This window comes from Bos indicus, chromosome 14 (genome assembly GCF_029378745.1).
Source record: "Bos indicus isolate NIAB-ARS_2022 breed Sahiwal x Tharparkar chromosome 14, NIAB-ARS_B.indTharparkar_mat_pri_1.0, whole genome shotgun sequence".
NCBI classification, from domain to species: Eukaryota; Metazoa; Chordata; class Mammalia; order Artiodactyla; family Bovidae; genus Bos; species Bos indicus.
This window is the reverse complement of record NC_091773.1, coordinates 77,540,872-77,555,562: the sequence shown is the minus strand read 5'-3', so window position 1 is coordinate 77,555,562 and position 14,691 is coordinate 77,540,872. Positions and strand designations below refer to the sequence as shown.

The following is a 14,691-nucleotide window of genomic DNA, read 5'->3' as shown; positions in this document are numbered from 1 at the left end:
TGAGATACACCAAAGTAACTAATTTTCTAACTAATTTTTTCTGAATAACTAAACATTATTTCTGCATGGTATGCTTGTTTGTTTTTGCTGGCAGTTTGGGTGATTTAATAACATGATGGAAAATAACATATCCAAATAGCTTGGCTTGTATCTGCTTCTAAAAGGGTATTAAAATATTTGCTGATGGTTTGGGAAAGTTATATTCTCTAGTCTTTGAGGGGAAAAAATAAGGCCACTTAAAGGTTATTCCTCTCTGACATAATTGCTATTTCTACCTTCTCCTGGTAAGGGGATTAGCCTACATGCCTTTCTGAGAAACCTCTAGTGAGCGCACTTGGGCTCTGAGCATTCTAATGCTTGAAAACATTACCCTTTGTCCATCGGTTTACTTTTAGGATAAAGATACTAAAGATACTTGTAAAGATTCAAAATGAGGGTATGCACATATCTTTAAGACTTTAGGTTACTCCTATGAGTTACTTCTCTGTTAAAAGTGGTATTTGTAAGCAGAAATACGTGAGGCCATTTCTCCTAACTTCTTTCAAGTATGTTACATTTCTATTAAGATCTTTTTAATTTTATACATTTCCCTTTAGCTTTATAAATGTGTCCATAGAAGCCTAGGAACATAAAATCCACTATTTTCTTGCAGTAGGTTAAACATCCACATCCATGTTTCCATTATGTCAAATGGAGCAGTCCTGGAGTAAATGCAGCTTTCATGTTTATCTATGCCTGTCTTTCTCTTTGTCTACCTTGTGAAATTTAAAATAACCAAATCTGATAAGAGTAATAAGGGAATCCTAGTACAATGACTCATAGAGAATAGTAGGTAACTAAGTATTTGGTTTTTGTAGATAATCATGAAGATAATGTTCAGAATGTAAGTATTTCCTTATGCTTGCCTGGTCTTAGATACAAAGAGTGTCGATGACTTTCAGTTATTTGAACCCATTATTATCTGATGATCTCTTCCTCAAAAGATATTTTTCTTCTAAGCCTTTATACTCTCATTATAATTCTTGGTTAGTCTGCCCACAAATAAATGAACAAATTCACAGAGGTTTGGATTATCTTTTTTGTTTTAATTTTTCATCTCTTTTACAATGGGACCTCATACCAACTCAAAATAATATTTGGAAAATAGAAAAACAGCAAAGGGTTAATTCATGAGCTATATTGGAAATACACTGTTATTCTATCTCTAAGAACCTGCTATAAAAAATGAGGCACAAAAGCAAAAATAAATGTTAAGAAGCGAGATAGAAACCTGGAGTCCGTGGTAGTTCATTTTTTTAAATATATACTTTAGAGTCAGGATCTTGTCCTGGGGTCCAGGATTGACTTTGTTATGGGAAACCAAAGAAGGGAATGAGTCCCTAAATACTCTAGAAATCTATGTCAGATTTCACATATGTAGAATTCTTTTCATTTTGTGGGGAGGTAGGGAGAAGTTTCATAGCTTTACTCACATATTTATAGGAATCCATGATCGCCAAAGGGTGAAGAACCACTAATATAGAACAACCAGAATTATAAGAAAGGACAATTTTCTCTTTTGAGTTCTGTCAGGAAATTAAATCTTTCAACATTTCCCCCCCTCGCTTCCTTTGCCCTAATTCTCTTTGATGAATTTAATGCTTTCAGAGTTATTTTGCTGAAGCTTAGAGAAATGAATAACTTAGAAAACAGCTGGAGGTACCTGGACTCACAGATTAACTAAAGGGTTTCATGAAAGCTCAGCGTGATATTTATGAAGAGGGTGGTCCTAAGACAAAAGACACCAGGGAGTAGAAGCAGCTTTCTACTCTTGAACCTATTGCTGAGCCCATCAGCTGGCAGTGTTATTCTGGATGGGTAGAAGCCCAGCAGATTTGGCATAAAGAAAGTCAGCTGCCAAACATCGGGGAAGAGACAGAGAATCCTTGCAGGACGTTCAAATCCTCCACCTAAGTTGGCAACAAAAGGAGAGGGCACAAAACAGGAACGTGAGTCAAAGAAACATTCGAGCTGCATGCTTAGGTGATCTGATGTCTTGTCCACATGCCTCCTCTCAGCAGCTGCTTTTATCGGCTACTTCAGAGAAACGTGGACAGCTCCCATAATGCACCTCGCGAGCCCTGCCAAATATGGGAAATTCTGGCAGAAGCAAGTAACCTGGAACCATGCTTTCCAACTGGCATTTAGCTAAGGGATAAGGTTCGATGACCATCATATATCTTCTGTCACTTCTTTGCCCTTTCCATACTAAGACTTACAGATGCATTTAAATCCTGGAATCCATTTTTAACTTTCTTAAAAAAGAAATATGGGTCATCAAGTCAGGTCTTTTTCTTATCCTTGCCATGAGATTTATTTTTAAATTGTTCAATTTATTTTCAGAAAATACTTTCAAACGTTATAGGTCCTGAGCCTCTTTGCAAAGGTATTTCTTAAAATCATACTCCTTTTTCTTTGGCCCTCATGTTGACCTTTGATAACTTAAGCTGAAAATTTTATCAAGCCTGTTTCAGGCCTTCTCAATATCTGGCAAATATATATTAAAACACACAGTCAGAGTAGGTTTGCAAAGAAAGTATTTAATTCTTTAAAATGCTTATGGGGGCTGAGATAAATGAAGTGTTCCTTGGCCCTTCCATTTTTAATAAAGATTCACTTAAATTCTGGGCCCAAATAAAATTTCCAAAAATGCCTCCTAGGATTTTGAGGTACAAAGATGTCTCCTAGGAATTTAATGTCCTCAGAGCAATAAAGAATCTGGTTTGTCTGTCTTTTTAACCATGATTACATGAGCAGTTTTGACTGGTTCTGTGACATTAGACAAGACTGGAACATGGGAATGGATGTGGGTTTTGATCGCCATTATGATTTCTCAAAGAAGAGAAATAAGTAAATCACAAAACTAAACGCTGGACACAAGATTTGTAGAATTCTGAGTGTAGATATGGCTTCAGAAAGAACTGACTTCAGGTTAAGTACACACCAGACTAAAAGATTATGTGATGTTTCTATATGATTCTAATTCAAGTGATTCCTTCATTATTTTTAAAAATAAGTCACAGGTGATTTTTCTTCCAAATTTGATGTACAGATTCTTCATGTAGGCTAACTAGTTATAATGATGGAACAGCCCCACTGGCCTTGCTAACAGGTGGAGGAATAACCAGAAGTGTCAGTTCTTATATGAGATACATGGTTTTCATAATAGAGCACACAAACGGTAGCAATGTTGGGCCATTTATTTCATCATAATACAAAATCCAGTTGTCATCGTAGCTGCATATTTGTCTTCAAGAGTAAGCAAATGAATTCTTAACATTTCATCTCAAGCTGCTCTTAGGTCATTATATTTGAGTAATAGACCTGATATTGCATCAGAATAATGTTGCAAATGAAAGCATAAGATTCTCGAATGTAAACGGAGTAGAAACCTAATGCCATTTAAAAGTATAGTACATAATAGACAAGAAGAAAGGGATAAAATGCTTTTTGGTCCAATTAAATGGAATAAAATGGGAAGGGATAAAAGTCATTAAGAAATCAAGTATGCCTTAATTGCAAGATAAGGAAGTCAATGCAACAGATTTGAATTTAAGCACAAGTTTAGTGAACTTCCAGATTACTATTTGAGCTCAACAGAAAGAAGAAAAAGATTTTGCGTTCTGCAGAGTAAATTCGCAAGCAGGCTGTCTTGCTAGTATTGAAATAAACGTGTTTTTAAAGCTTGTTTTGTAGGATTATGTCAGAAGCAGAGCTGTGCTTCTTGAGGGAAGATGAGCTTCCTCCTGGGCCCATCAAAATGAAGCTTTCACTGTCCTGCCCTTCAGAGGCTGGGGTGGTCGGTGGTTCTGCTTGATGCAGAGTTCTCCATCGCCTTCAGCATTTGCTAGCAGACAGCGGAACTGCGCCAGCTTGGGGGAAGGATAACATGTTTAGAGAAGCAAAAACTATTGATGTCACACAGAACACTTTTTTTTTTCCTAATATGATTGATGCAATGTTATTTAGAAAATCAGGTTGAAGACTGCAATAGTTTCACTGATGGAAAGGGAGGAAGCCAACAGTTCTTCCACATGTCTTTGCACCAAGCATTTGGCTTAAATTATTGATGACTGACTGGATTAGCATTCCAGCTTCCTCACACTTGGGTAAGAGACTTCCCTGCTTGGCGCCTATGTTTCCATACAGTACTATTTCATTGTGTTTTGGTGAAGGCTAAATGGCTCAACACAGATAAGGTTCTTAGAATGGCGTTTGGCATGTAGCTTATTAGAAGTGTTAGCTCTTATACCAACAGGTCACACTGCAGGTTTGCTGTGAGACTTGACTGACAGAATGTACGTAAGGCACCTGATGAAAAGAGCTGCTCAATCAATGGCAGTTTTTATCAAAATTATAAACAATGATTAATGAGATATTTTACTGAATATTGAAGAGCTTAAGCTTTAAAAAAGAATGGAAAACCAATGTCAATGATCAAGGTATGCCACTGGAGAGTTACAGTTCCCTGAAGAGGTTGGATTTTTCCTTATTAAGGTGAAAGAAGAGCAGGAATTCTGAATCTCTACATAGAGGAAAAAAAGTGCTTATAAATACACTCTACTTTTTGACTATTAAATAGACCTGATGTCACTAATAAATCTTTTTCAGTTGAAAGGCAAAGGGAACTCTCTAAAATCGAATGGCAGTAATAATTGCTCTCAGTATGAATTGAACTGATATTCCTGCTTTGCACTTCCAATTCCCACACATGCCCCTCTGACATTCTACCTGTTCCGAGCTCACACTGATGGTCTCTTTAAAGATGATCCAGGTGACACTCTCGTGAAGAGGAGGGTGAGTCAGTGAACCAGAGTAGGCCCAGTAATCCAGGGATGGAGGCAGGAGGACAGAGGGGTCGAAATTTGTGAATGGAGCTTTCTTGTTCTGAAAGAAAAAGATAAGCAATGTATCATTATGCCCTGATGTAAAATATTTACATCATTGCATATATGACATACATATTATTTGGTAGATAGGTCTTAGCAAAGAATTTAATCAGTTTTTCTACTATATAGTATTGCATGACTGGTATGTTTGTGGTGGCTCAGCTGCCCATTAATGCAGGAGACACAGGTTTGATCCCTGGGTGGGGAAGATCCCCTGGAGAGGGACATGGCACCCACTCCAGTATTTTTGCTGAAGAATCCCATGGATGGAGGAGCCTGGTGAGCTACAGTCCATGGGGTCACAAAGAATCGGATACCACTTAGTGACTAAACAACAACATGTTTGTAGATACAAACAATAAAAGTAACATGACTGAAAATACGCTACACTAGAATTGTGACTGATCTATCTTCTTCCTTCTTCATTTGGCTAAGTGTAAGCAGAGGTTAAACATTTGTTTATCATCTATATTCTTTATTCTTGTTTCTTTACTGATTGGTCATATTGGTATATACAAATAAATTGATATTCATATGTTAATATTTTATGTAGTCAACTTGATTAGAACTTGTGAATTAATTATGTTGATTTTGTAGTTTTCAGGGTGGATGTCAATGATCGTATCCTCTACACTTGATGATAGCTTTGTCTCTGTTTTTCTAATATTTATCCTAATATGTACTCATTTCTTTCCTTATTTAACTACATTGAATGGACAATCATTGGAATGTTCTTTTGTGGTGGTCACAATTGACACCCTGGTCTTATTCTTGATTGAAATGAAAATGCTTCAAATATTTCACTACGAAGTTAGATGCTTGTTTCAAATTTCTATTTGATATTCTTTCTTAAGTTCAGTTTAAATTTTAGAGTAATATTTTTCTTTCTCTCTTTTACTCTTCAGGAATGGATATTGAATTTTAATCAAACATTTTTCAAGCATCTAACAAGTGAAATTTGCTAATGTAATGGATTATATTGGGAGATAGTCTAATACTGAATCATCTTTGCATGCTTTGGGTAAATTCTACTAGTTTGAAAGCATGGCTCTTTTAACATACTGTTGAATACGATTTTCTGTAATCTATTTTAATATTCCTTTTAGCTACACTGCTAAGTAAGATTGGCCTATGATATCCTTTTTGTGGTGTTCTTACCCAGTTTGTGTATTAGGTTTCATTAAATTAAATTAATTCATTGAATTAGGTTTTTTTGGTCCCCTAATCTAGGCAGTTTAGTTCAAAGTGGCATGATTGTTTATTAAAAGTTGTGTAACATTTGCCCATAAAGTGGTCTGGGCCTAGGGTTTCTTTTACTAGGTACATTTTTTTTTAAACTACTCTTTTTGACTTCTTTTTATATTATTGGTCTATTTAGACTTTCCACATATTTTGAGTCAGTTTCTCTATGTTTTCCTAGACATTCATCTATGTGATCTAATTTTCGAATTTGCTCATGTAGTATGGTACTGCTGACCCTTGAGCAATGTAGGGGTTGGGGTGCTGACCTCTTGAGCAGTTAGAAATCCGCACTTAAGTTTATGGTCGTCCCTCATAATCGTGGCTGTGCATCAGCAGGTTCATTTAAGGGACCATTGTGTGGTGCTGGAGCAAGCATTTATCAGAAAAATAATCCACAGGTCACTGGACCTGTGCCGTTCAAACCCATGTTGCTCTAGGGTCCACTGTACAAACTTTTCTCTTTTAAAACCTTCCAATGCATCTTGAGTTAACACCCATTTCCTTATTTGTAATAATTTGTTGTATTTCTGTTTTCCCCCCATCATTAAACGTGCCAAAAGTGCCCTTTTTTGGTTGTTTTTTCCCCAAAGAATTAGTTTTTCACTTTATTAATAAAATTTTACCTGTATTTATTCATTTTCTTTCTTATTTTATTAATGTTTTACTTCATCTTAATTAATCATTTCCTTCTACTTTCTTTTCATTTATCATCTTTTACATTCTTGAATTGAGTGATTATTTACCTGTAAACTTTCTCACTTTAAAAAGTGTAATTTATTTGGACTCAACATGAACTAGATTTATTTTATATAAAGGTATGATAGTTCTACAAACTGTGAATGTCAATGGCAAATCTCTGACAATGATTTAACTCTTTATTGTCAAAATGGTGAAGCTAAGGTTAAATATATCAGAAAAACTCATCTTTTTCTCAGCTGACAGTGGGCATCATAGTTATAATGTATGAAAAGGCTATGAAAACTATTCTTCTACAGGCTTCATCTTGCTGAAATAGATAAGCAGTAACTATGAAAAACGAAACCCAAATAAATCACTGCTCAGAGACCTCAGAAACCAGGAACGTGTAAGCAGCACCTTGATTTTCGGATTGATGGTTTTGCTCAGAACTTCCTACTCCTCACATCAAATATGCAATTAAATGATTTCTGAGGTTCTGTAGATTCTTGTTCTCTGATTTAAACTAACTTAATGAGTCTATTTACCTTATTTTTAACTGCTTTTAGGGCATCAAGTACTTTCTGAAGGTTTGGGTTGGCCTGACCCACCTGGAGATTAAAAAAATAAAGTGTGAGATAAAAATGGTTACCAAGTAAAATCCTATTTAGTTACTTAAAGCAACCTAGTTGTCCATCAGCAGATGAATGGATAAGAAAGCTGTGGTACATATACACAATGGAGTATTACTCAGCCATTAAAAAGAATACATTTGAATCAGTTCTAATGAGGTGGATGAAACTGGAGCCTATTATACAGAGTGAAGTAAGCCAGAAGGAAAAACATAAATACAGTATACTAACGCATATATATGGAATTTAGAAAGATGGTAACAATAACCCGGTGTACGAGACAGCAAAAGAGACACTGATGTATAGAACAGTCTTATGGAGTCTGTGGGAGAGGGAGAGGGTGGCAAGATTTGGGAGAATGACATTGAAACATGTAAAATATCATGTAATAAATGAGTTGCCAGTCCAGGTTTGATGCACGATACTGGATGCTTGGGGCTAGTGCACTGGGACGACCCAGAGGGATGGTAGGGGGAGGGAGGAGGGAGGAGGGTTTAGGATGGGGAACACATGTATACCTGTGGCGGATTCATTTTGATATTTGGCAAAACTAATACAATTATGTAAAGTTTAAAAATAAAATAAAATTAAAAATTAAAACCAGTAACTGAAGAAAAGATATGCAAGTCAAAATACAGGAATTTAGCACAACTAAAATACAAAAGCAAACCTCTTTGGTCTGTTCTATTAATTCTAATCAGTGAAATGAATGGTATGTTACAAGCGTTCAATAAAGATTCACTAGAATTACTATAATTCCAAAAGTTAGTCACCCAAATATCCTGAATTTAATAGTAATTTCCCTATAGGACTTTTCAGGGACTCTCCTACAGAAGATTTGAATCTTCCATATTAAATATCAGTTCAACTGTCTTTATGGGACAAAAGTCCTCTTCATATTTTTTTCCTGATGAGACTTAAATTGATAAACTCCTGACTCTGTGATGTATAAAGTTTAGAAGAAAAGTGAAAGGTGAGCTGAAAAATAAAAAAATTAGTGCCACCAACAGCTTCCCATTTCATCTCTGCCTGAAATGCTTTCTCTCTTCAAGAGGGGAAAGTCCAGCGGAACAAACATATACCAGAGACCTGCTTGCTCACCTGTGCAGTCACTAGTAGACGGGCACATTTCAAAAAAGAGAGACCAAACATCCCTCTGCTCTATTTCACCCTAGTTTGCGGTCTGATTGGTAAGGAATAAATTTAGCAGAGCTCCGAGACACTCTACGACTCACCTTCACCAAAACGCCAATCAACGCCAAACCATCAGCCTTCGAGGCGGCATCAGCGAAGCTGGGGTACTTGGCAGAATTCCAGTGAACTAAATGAAGCTAAAAAACACAGCGTGATGGAGCAGTTGTTCACACCACGGTGAAGGGAAAAAGCAGGTTAGACCTTAACATGTTGATATATACAGATACATCTTGGCTTGGGTAGACAAAACTTGTGTGACCCTTATCCAGGGCATAGGAAGGGCTATGTTTGCACTTTTAAGAAGGATTTTCTTAAGAAAATAGAGTTGAAGAGAGTGGGCACGTTGCAAATCCTGGAACCAGTAAGTAGAACTTCTTTTTTCCACAATATCAAAACAAAAAAACCAAACACCTCTCTGTTTGGTGTGAGAAGATCAAGTATTTCTAGCTAACTAGTTTGGAGACAAAAACTGAAATAATTTTCTAACTTGAGGTACCCGGTAACTTTGTGAGAAGGGGCTCCTGAGATGTCTGGAGTGGTGGCCAAGGGCAGGTTCTCCTGATCGTATCCAGACACCTTTCAAACCAACATCCCCTGCCTACCTTCTCTGTGAAACTCTAGACCTGTATATCCAAGTGTGTGTGCACGTCTCCTGATGCTTTCTTGATATCTCCACATGGATGCCTGATATGCATCTCAAACTTAACACAGCTAAACTAGCACTCTTGACTTTCTCTTTTCCAGATCCATTTCAATTTCCCGCTTTAAGAAAAGGCATCACCTTCCATCTAACTGCTCAACCGAAAACTGCAGTTATTCATTCTTACTCTTCTCCACTGATTGGCATCCATCCTTCCGCGCAGCGCATAGATATGACACTTGCACTTAGTCCACAGCTTTAAGGCTTTGCATAACTGCTGACTTTCCTCTGGGAAGTCAAGTCAAAATGGGAAGATTTTGACTTGAATTATGGCTGAACTCAAATGCTACTCCTGAAAAAGTCTTTTCTGACCACCTAATGTCAAGTGATCACTGGGTCGCTTGGATGACTCTAAACCAAAGCAGTCCTCTCCCCGCCACCCACACGTCTCCTCTCTGTCTCCGCTCTGTCTTTCTCCCCACCACTCCCCTCTCCTGGTCTCCCTCCCACCCTCCCTACCCTCTCATATGTCAAACTTAGTGACTAGTGCATGTCGCCTCCAGCCTGGATTAACTTCACTTTTCTCAAATTAGATAGGAGATTCATTGATTCAGATTTCTTCAGTTCAGTTCAGTCCAGTCGCTCAGTCATGTCTGAATATTTGCAAACCCATGAACCGCAAGGCCAGGCCTCCCTGTCCATCACCAACTGCCGGATTTCTTAGATACAGCCAAATATCCTCCCCCAGACGTAATACTATTGCTAATTTAGACTTTCAGCCCATTTGATTTCAGTCCACTTTCAATTTTATGAAAAATAAATAGGAAAAAATGAAACATGTAATAGATTTCTGCACCATTGAAAGTTCCTAGCCTGGCTTTCTAGTGTAACATAAAGTCAGTTTTAGTTGTATACTATTCCCAAGTGTTGTATCAAAATGAATACTACACATACTCTGAACCTAACAATCCCTCTTACAAAAATGCCCTACACAATTGCCTTCACCAGTGTGTAAGATATTTGTACAAGTGTATTTATTACCCATTTTTTTGGTAAAGAACAAAAAACAACAGCAGAATGAAATGTGAAAGGCATTGCAATTGTTCCTATGTAGGAGTTAGTTAATAAATTCTAACATATGCATACATGGAAATACCGTACAGACTTTAGGAATTCCTACTGACTTGGAAAAATGATCATGATCATTGGTAAATGAAAAAAAAAAAAAAACAAAAAAGATTGTTGCAAAACTATGGGTATTACAGATTCATTCTACAAGAGTAAAGCAAAAAAGCCAACCAGTCCGTACTGGTACAATCTTATTGAATAGTCATGCATACAAAGAACAAAAGTTTTTTGTTTTCAGTCTCTATACCCTCTTTTGAGAGTTTGATGCACATTTTCTTGATTTTACTGTGGATATACAGGCAGAATGTCTTGAACTGAATCACAGACTTCCATGTGGAGGCAAGTCAAGAGGCCAGAGGGTAGTGGCCTGCTGCCAGGGAGCCCCAAAGCCTCGTCTAGAGTATGCTACTCGTTGTGATGACTCCTGAGGTTAAACTGGCCCTCTTAGTCGAATCTAATGGAGTGTCTTGGGCTGGTTACACCTCTGCTGTGGGTGTGTGCACACTCGAACCTTTAAATGAGAAGAGAATGATGGTGTGTTCCCCCTGGGCTCAGAGCTTTAAAAGGACAGCAGCAACTCCCCTTGAGGTTAGCCTGATGTCAGGCAGCAGTTTCTGAGACATTCTGAAATGAAAGCAGATTCTGAGGCCCAGGAGTTTGACTGCAAATTCACCTGCCTCCCTCATGTGAAAAATTTTCTCTATTGCCAAATGCAGTGTGTCACTGTTTAAGTTTAAATGAGCCTAGGAATTCTTTATAGGCCCCCAAAAGTTCATTCCTTTGGAGCCATTGAAATTGTGTCTTAAGTGATAAGGGGGACTTCCCTGATGGTTCACACAGGTAATGAATCCACCTGCAATGCAAGAGACCCTGGTTTGATCCCTGGGTGGGGAAGATCCCTTAGAGAAGGGATAGGCTACCCACTCCAGTAGTCTTGCCTGGAGAATCCCATGGACAGAGGAGCCTGGCGGGCTACAGTCCATGGGGTCACAAAGCGTTGGACATGGCTGAGCGACTAACACACATCCACATGGTATAAGGGTGCTACTTCCGGGAGAGCTCTGTATGGCTCCCCCTCACTTACTACGCTACATTACCTCTGCAGAAAATTTGGCTCCATCCACTAAGTGCTCAGAGCCACAGTCATCTGTGATGCCCCAGTGAAAATGGAACTGCCGCAGCCTGTAGCTTTCAGATAGAGGACCCCCTTTCAGCACTAGAAGAAAAAGGAAACTGCTATTAGTGTTACAGTCATGAGCTCCAGCTTGTCTTTGCATTTAATACAAATTAACATTAAATTGGGGCGAGTAGAAATGAAAATAACCAGTAGTCTAAAGTTTCCGTCTTGTTGGTTTTTCCCCGTGTCCACAATGATGGGCTTCAGATGTGCAGAGCACCTTCAGGTGGTGCTTGAGTTACATGGTTCTCAGCACATGGGCTATAATTTTATCTTTTCCTGTTTTCAGGAAAACATATTGGAAGATGAGTGAATTCTAGGATTAGAGCTCTTTCCTTGATTCTGCTTTAGTTTATAAGTTCATTCATTCTTTCAACAGACAGTAATGGACAGTATGCATTAAGATATCTAGCAATTTATTTTTAGTAACAAATCACTCTGCACGTATCTTGTAACTGATCAATATACAAGAGGGTATTCTGACAGCGTTACTGAGAACCCCTAGCCAGGAACCAATGGCGCCCCACTCCAGTACTCTTGCCTGGAAAATCCCATTGACGGAGGAGCCTGGTGGGCTGTAGTCCATGGGGTCGTTGACAGTCGGACATGACTGACGACTTCACTTTAACTTTTTACTTTCATGCTCTGGAGAAGGAAACGGCAACCCACTCCAGTGTTCTTGCCTGGAGAATCCCAGGGACGGGGGAGCCTGGTGGGCAGCCGTCCATGGGGTCACACAGAGTCGGACACGACTGAAGCAGCTTAGTAGTAGTAGTAGCCAGGAACCAAAAGAAAGTTCCAGCAGGATGGTAGAGTCACTTTTAAAATTCTAACACGGAAGGATCATTTTGCTTTAGAGAGTCTGTCCAACCATATGAGTAATAAAACACACATAGTACCAGACCTAATCCAATGTTAACAAAGGACGTAGCCCCAGGATGTCTAAAACTTAGGCTCAGAACCTTGAAGGAAAGTGCTATGACTAACTTTGCCTTTTGACAGTAGAGCTGATTTATGAAATTGTCATTTAATAAATTATTCAGTAAACAGTTTTGAGAATTTTCCTGTGAGCGAGGAAGTATGCTAGATTCTGGGAGATGAAGATAATTCAGTTACTATGATCTAATAGGGAGAGGGGAAGCTAGACAAAAATACTTATGCACAGAATGATTCCATGCAAGATACACCCAAGACCAGTTTTTTTGTTTTTGGTATTGGTACCCAAGCACTTCACGAGCTGGTGATGGACAGGGAGGCCTGGCATGCTATGATTCATGGGGTTGCAAAGAGTCAGACTCGACTGAGCGAGTGAACTCAACTGAACTGAAGCAGTTCATTGTTAGGGAGCCATTTTCCTGGCCACAAAAAATAAATATACTCTTCGGGATCTGTATTTCTTCCCTAATGCACTCCTCCAACCTCATCTCAATTAGAAAATATTTGCCTTTTCAGTTTTTATATTCATGATGATTCACAGAATTTTGTGAAAAAGTACTGTTTATTCAGAGGGTGTAAAGTTAGCATAAAGATATTGGAAACCAGAAGAGATGGAATAGAGTCACTGAGAAGGAGAAGGGCTGAAAAAAGACCGAGCTGGGAGTCCCCAGAATCACCTTTAACACTTGGAAATATTTTAAAACTTCAAGATACCTCAGTAGATGGCATCAATGCTACCCGTGTGCACCCACTGCATATGGGTGTTCATGTTTCTGAAAGCCCTACTGTTTACATTTCCCCAGTAAAGTCAAAGACACAAATTAGAAGGACCTTTTGGCTCACCTGATCTATTATCACTGTCCTCAAAGTTTACATGAAAGGAATGTCCCACGTTGACGATTTCTTTGGCTGTGGCTGGATTGTAGGAGACACTGAGGGGTTTCAGAGAGGGATCACGCTTGGTTTCACTGGTTTTGATGTCGATAGGAGATTGGTTATTTCCATTTGCAATGGGGTACAGCTTGCCCCAGTGTTCAGGACCTACCAGGACGAACATGATTACAATCAAAACTGATCTAATGCTTGAGTCCAAGTTTTAGGAATATAGTTTTACTAGATTAGGATTTATTCAGGTATCTCAAATGGTATTCCAGTTAGCTTAATGGAAATCCCAGGTGTGAGAATGCCCCTTTTCTATGCTACACTGGCAAATAGTGTCTTTGTCGACAGAAGTCTCATGGTCTATGGGATCAGACTGTACATATTTTGCTGTTAGCAATAGACCTGTCTATACATAGGGAGGGAGAGAGGCTGAGAGGCAGAGAGGAGAAAAGAGGCAGAATACATTTTGTAGACAATCATGGGCCCTAAGGACAACTGTTGAGAACGTATGCAAAGCTGGTGTAAGTCAAAGGCACTTCAAACCGTTAATCTATGACTTTACCGTTATTTTAAGTGCTCAATATCTCTTTTCCTGGAAAAGGGAAGAAGCCGTTATTTGATCTACATGAGCAGAAGAATGCTTACCGTTTTCACCATCATATCCCCAGTCAGGACTTGCCATGATCTTCTACTTAGTTTTCTTTTCCTGAAAACAAAGACAATACCTGGAATAACTGACTGTAACTGAGTGTGCGATAGACAACTGAAACCGCAGTTCGCAGGGTTTTTATAGAAAGTCTCTGCCTTTGTGCATGTGTGTTAGTCACTCAGCCCACTATTTCATCATCTTTATCTATCAGGAAGTATATGCATGTTAAAAAAAAGGTATCGTTTATAAAAGCTCACAAAGGTAAGGTCAATTCCAATTGCTTTATTCTCTTATATTGTTAAAGAGAAATATCAAAATCTTAGCTTCTGCAAAACCAAGCCCTGTCATTCTCATGTTAGTAGAAGATATGGCTGAGTTATCACACATGATGCTTTGAATTTCCAGTTAAAAAGGACTGTGCATTTGAGATTCCCAGCTTTTACCCTTGCTGGACACTCAAGCAATACTAGCAACAGGAATTGAGTCAGGAGAATAATTTGCATATTTACAGGCAGATCAGAACCAATATCATGATGTTAATTTAAAATCAGATAAGAGAACCACTCATCATTTGTAATACATTGGGTTTGCCGTTTGTAGTATATTGT

General features: G+C 38.4%; 1 protein-coding gene across 1 annotated transcript; it reads right to left on the bottom strand.

Annotated features, from left to right (window-relative positions):
• Positions 1 to 3,221: 3,221 nt before the first annotated feature.
• LOC109568671 (carbonic anhydrase 1-like) lies at positions 3,222 to 14,208 on the bottom strand. Its single transcript, XM_019974088.2, has 7 exons — positions 14,080 to 14,208; positions 13,396 to 13,593; positions 11,537 to 11,655; positions 8,713 to 8,808; positions 7,394 to 7,456; positions 4,771 to 4,926; positions 3,222 to 3,911 (listed from the first exon to the last, which is right to left on the bottom strand). Exons 1-7 carry the CDS (start codon positions 14,114 to 14,116, stop codon positions 3,795 to 3,797), a joined length of 786 nt encoding a protein of 261 aa, XP_019829647.2. The 5' UTR covers positions 14,117 to 14,208; the 3' UTR covers positions 3,222 to 3,794.
• Positions 14,209 to 14,691: the final 483 nt, after the last annotated feature.